This window comes from Aphanomyces invadans (assembly GCF_000520115.1).
Source record: "Aphanomyces invadans strain NJM9701 unplaced genomic scaffold supercont1.7, whole genome shotgun sequence".
In the NCBI taxonomy this organism is placed as follows: domain Eukaryota; phylum Oomycota; class Saprolegniomycetes; order Saprolegniales; family Verrucalvaceae; genus Aphanomyces; species Aphanomyces invadans.
This window is the reverse complement of record NW_008580152.1, coordinates 32711-36935: the sequence shown is the minus strand read 5'-3', so window position 1 is coordinate 36935 and position 4225 is coordinate 32711. Positions and strand designations below refer to the sequence as shown.

The window sequence follows — 4225 nt, the reverse complement described above, 5'->3', positions numbered from 1 at the left end:
GTCGCAGGGTCTGGCCTCCCGCACTCGGTGATCCTCATCCTCGGGCTAGCGCACTTGGTCGCGGATGGCCTGTCCATGGGGATGGGCGATGTCTTGTCCAGCCAAGCCGAGATCGACCTCGTCCACCACGAACGCGCCCGCGAAATGTGGGAATTTGATAACTTTCCTGAAGGTATTTCCGTTCGAGGTCTTGATCGACACTGCCATCGTGGACAGGGGAAATGGACGAAATGGTCGAGCTGTACGAGAAGAAGGGGATTCCGACGCACGACGCCAAGCTGGTCGTCCACACGCTGGCCAAGTACAAGGAAGCATTCGTTGACATTATGATGGTGGAAGAGCTCAACCTGATGCCGGTCGACGAGGACGAGAACCCGCTCATCGGAGGTGCGTGTGTCTGCAGTCGATTCACGTCCACCTGCGTCGTCCTGTGTAGGTCTAGTAACGTTTGGATCGTTCATGTTGTTTGGCGCGGTGCCGCTGCTGTCGTACTTGGTCAACCTCGTGCCAGGCATCCAATTTTCTGGCGAGCAGGCACTGTGGGGATCGTGCGTCCTCACGGCCCTCACGCTCTTTCTCTTGGGCGCTGTCAAGGTGATGACTCTCCATGGGCTGCTGCTGCTCGGAGCTGATACTGTTTTGTACAGGGTCAATATGTTGGCCAAAAGTGGTTTGTGTCGGGGTTGTACATGGCGGTGAACGGGACGGTCGCGGCCGGCACGGGGTGGATCCTCGGCTACCTCCTCCAACTCACCGGCGTCCAGAACGTCACCCTGGGTTAAAGAGTTGAATCGAAATATCATGTGCGTGGCTTCATATTCCATGATGAGGAATCGAGTGTCGAATGCGTCCATCGCAAGCAGCACGACGCGTGCATTTGCGGCCATGGTCCGTGCAGCTCACTGGCACAATTCGCAAGAATGCGCATGTGGCTCCTACTGCGGATGGAGCACGGCATCGCTCGAGATCCTTCCGCCTCTGCAGTTTGCCAGACTCGATTGGTAACGTGCACCCATCTGACGCGATCATGCTTTGTCCATTTCACATGCCACATGTCCCATCGTCGTCCACAAGAGCAGTGCATGGCAGCACCGACGGCATGCATGCGACTCACACAAAGCGTACACTCGAGAAGAAGGCATCTATTGTCATGGAGTCACGCGGAGGTAAAAGAGGAGGTAGGCGCGTTCGGCGAGCGCCGCGTGCTTGGGTACGTACTGCACCGCGTCGTCGTCATAGAGCGACCACTGCCACGTCGTGAGCGATTCCATCCATCCTGAACAACAACGTACCTGGTCTTTGGCGTCGCAGCACACAACAGTGTAGTGGCCGCCGACTGCGTGCTGGCCATGGTGCGAGATCACTACTGTCCATGAGCGCGCAGTCGGATCGCGCCAGACTCACCCGAAAACAGCTTGTACGTGGCGCGCTTTGTCTCGTGCAGCAACGTTGGTGAAAACAGCGACGGCGGCAGATCGAGCTCGACGGGGTACTGCGAATATCTTAGCCGTGCGACGATGGGCATGCTACCTGAACGACCGTGTCGAGTTTGAGTGGCCCTTGGACCGCGTCGTACGTGAACCGCTTGACATGGAGCGTGAGGACGACGGGAAGCGTCTCGAACGTCGTGCGCTTGAGGGTGGATGGCTCGAGGACCTGGAAGTGCGTGTTCGAAGCGGTGTTGGTCCGAACGGTCGTACCTCGTCTGCCATCGTGGCTTGGATCATCTGGGACAGCGTCGCGGTCAACGATGGCGTGGTCAAGTGGAGGCAGTGGAATGGCTCGATCGTGGCGGCGCCGACTTTGCGCCCCGCCTGCACGCACCATCATCAGCGCGACATCGCCTGGCCACGGACGCACCCGAATGAGCTCGGACCGCAGCGTGCCTTTGAAAAGAAATGTGATCGGTGAATGGTTCTCGACAATGTTGTGGTGGACGATGGATGCTTTTCCGTGTTTCTGGATCTCGGCCCATCCATCGTGGGGAGACGCGGGCGCATGCAGCGGAAACGAACACGGGCTCGTCTCAAAGTCGACGTGTAGATGGTCGAGGAGGAACTCGAGGAATTCGAGTGCGTCCTGCTGCATGCCGTTGGCCGACTGGAACAGCCGGAGGAAGTGCGGCGACAAGATGACAGGAGCTGCCGGTTTCTTGTGCTGCTGCTTCATGGTCATTTGCTGCGCGAGCGTCGGCTCGTCGAGCTCTCGAATGAGCTGAATCAAGTGCTTCCACCCGACGAGAGGCTGACGTGTGACGTTGATGTCGCCAGCTTTGGCAGACAGGAGGCAAAGGAGGCTGGTCCAGGACGAATTAGCGACAGGATGGTCCCTCGGACGACGTACTTTCGAAATGGAGGGCATGCCAACAGCGCTTGAAACGTGACGTTCTGGAAGCACGTGTTGCCTTGATTCACAAAGCCTCTGTCGATGGAGGAAGGATGGGAAGGTGAAGGAAATGCCAACCGTACCGACGCTGGAGATCCCTTGCGCACTCGTGCAGATTCAGTTCGGTCAGCGCTTCCTCAAATGCAGTTTCTAGCGTCGTCGTCAATGTGTTCACAGACACCGTTGGTGGCGGCCGCGAGGGGCCACTAGCTGTCTGTGATTTCGCGAGGTTAGACCACGAAAACGGCTTGGCGAGTTTGGGTTGTTGAGGCGGCGGTGCAATATGTGAAGTCGCCAGAACTATGCGCACACCGCCATATCGCATGAGACTCGCGTAATGTTAGCATCGAACCACCTTCTTGCGTCTCTTCCGCCGTGAAGTCGCCGAACAGGATCACTCGGCCCTGCGCCATCTTCGCCCCGTTCCAATCTGACCATTGTCGCTGGCGAAAATAATATTCCCGAATTTATTCAAATCCAATATTTACTGGTAATTTATATCTGGAATTATTCGGTGCATCATTTAAATTTCGTTGCGAGTGATGGTCGACTCGGCCGCGTGGAAGCGTTCCTTCGACCGGCACACTCCTCGCAGCGACTGCCGCGGCCAGCTCCACAGCGCCTGCGAAGGGACCTCGCTACTCAAGTCACCCTGCATTGTGTGCCCCATGAAATAGGACGTTTGCTTGGTACATTCTCTTTCTCCCCGCCGAACTTTCATGTCGAGCACGACATCTTGACCTCAAACGCTCGAGCGGAAGGCTGTTGAACGCATAGGTTCTCGCACCACGCAACGAGTTGCTGGTTGTTCTCCAGGTGCTCGCAACACGTCCTCGATCAAAACGCCTCCGTCACCACGTCGATATCCAACACCGCTTCGAACACGCTCTTGCCGCAACCTCTCAGTTCATGTTGTGACGATACCTTCCTGCGAGCCATTGCGTGCGGCGACGTCCCACGAACGCACAACTCGTTGCCATTAATTCGTTTATGCAACAAATGGGTCTGCCTTCCTATCCCGGCGCGACGTTCTGGACGCCGGTGAGTTGGAGGAGGTAGCCGATGATCCATCCCGTGCCGGCCGCGACCGTCCCGTTCACCGCCATGTACAACCCCGACACAAACCACTTTTGGCCAACATATTGACCCTGTACAAAACAGTATCAGCTCCGTGCAGCAGCAGCAGAAGCAGCCCATGGAGAGTCATCACCTTGACAGCGCCCAAGAGAAAGAGCGTGAGGGCCGTGAGGACGCACGATCCCCACAGTGCCTGCTCGCCAGAAAATTGGATGCCTGGCACGAGGTTGACCAAGTACGACAGCAGCGGCACCGCGCCAAACAACATGAACGATCCAAACGTTACTAGACCTACACAGGACGACGTAGGTTGACGCGGATCGACTGCAGACACACGCACCTCCGATGAGCGGGTTCTCGTCCTCGTCGACCGGCATCAGGTTGAGCTCTTCCACCATCATAATGTCAACGAATGCTTCCTTGTACTTGGCCAGCGTGTGGACGACCAGCTTGGCGTCGTGCGTCGGAATCCCCTTCTTCTCGTACAGCTCGACCATTTCGTCCATTTCCCCTGTCCACGATGGCAGTGTCGATCACGACCTCGAACGGAAATACCTTCAGGAAAGTTGTCAAATTCCCACATTTCGCGGGCGCGTTCGTGGTGGACGAGGTCGATCTCGGCTTGGCTGGACAAGACATCGCCCATCCCCATGGACAGGCCATCCGCGACCAAGTGCGCTAGCCCGAGGATGAGGATCACCGAGTGCGGGAGGCCAGACCCTGCGACAGACGTCACGGTCGCAAACGTCGTGATGATGCCGTC

General features: G+C 57.2%; 3 protein-coding genes across 5 annotated transcripts in view; 1 reads left to right on the top strand and 2 right to left on the bottom strand.

Annotated features, from left to right (window-relative positions):
- Window positions 1-75: 75 nt before the first annotated feature.
- H310_04316 (hypothetical protein) lies at window positions 76-782 on the top strand (the record flags this gene model as incomplete). The annotated part of the gene is made up of 4 exons (XM_008868625.1): window positions 76-172; window positions 217-387; window positions 437-594; window positions 648-782. 4 exons carry the CDS (start codon window positions 76-78, stop codon window positions 780-782), a joined length of 561 nt encoding a protein of 186 aa, XP_008866847.1.
- Window positions 783-1122: 340 nt separating this feature from the next.
- On the bottom strand, window positions 1123-2828 carry H310_04315 (hypothetical protein). 3 transcript variants are annotated; one of them, XM_008868622.1, is made up of 9 exons: window positions 2741-2828; window positions 2469-2685; window positions 2344-2421; window positions 1861-2296; window positions 1701-1814; window positions 1531-1656; window positions 1405-1492; window positions 1293-1363; window positions 1123-1247 (listed from the first exon to the last, which is right to left on the bottom strand). In XM_008868622.1, exons 1-9 carry the CDS (start codon window positions 2796-2798, stop codon window positions 1149-1151), a joined length of 1287 nt encoding a protein of 428 aa, XP_008866844.1. In that variant the 5' UTR covers window positions 2799-2828; the 3' UTR covers window positions 1123-1148. The 3 variants fall into 3 exon arrangements, with proteins under 3 accessions (XP_008866844.1, XP_008866845.1, XP_008866846.1); XM_008868623.1 differs by having other exon boundaries at window positions 1531-1814; XM_008868624.1 differs by lacking the exons at window positions 1123-1247; window positions 1293-1363 and having other exon boundaries at window positions 1364-1492.
- A 570-nt stretch (window positions 2829-3398) lies between these two features.
- The window catches only part of H310_04314 (hypothetical protein), a gene marked incomplete at both ends in the record, with an annotated part of 1878 nt that continues 1051 nt past the window's right edge, over window positions 3399-4225 (bottom strand). Inside the window, 4 exons of the mRNA XM_008868621.1 lie at window positions 3399-3533; window positions 3596-3753; window positions 3803-3973; window positions 4018-4182. Of these exons, the coding sequence (XP_008866843.1) occupies window positions 3399-3533; window positions 3596-3753; window positions 3803-3973; window positions 4018-4182 (629 nt within the window). The remainder of the gene's footprint in view (window positions 3534-3595; window positions 3754-3802; window positions 3974-4017; window positions 4183-4225) is intronic.

What these genes read in the sequence shown, in the direction of transcription:
- H310_04315 (XM_008868622.1), bottom strand. Translation starts at nt 2,798, where the DNA reads ATGGCGCAGGGCCGAGTGATCCTGTTCGGCGACTTCACGGCGGAAGAG. An exon ending in TGCGGTCCGAGCTCATTCGG is followed by an intron (nt 1,815 to 1,860) that starts GTGCGTCCGTGG and finishes TGGTGCGTGCAG; the next exon opens with GCGGGGCGCAAAGTCGGCGC. An exon ending in AAGCCACGATGGCAGACGAG is followed by an intron (nt 1,657 to 1,700) that starts GTACGACCGTTC and finishes ACGCACTTCCAG; the next exon opens with GTCCTCGAGCCATCCACCCT.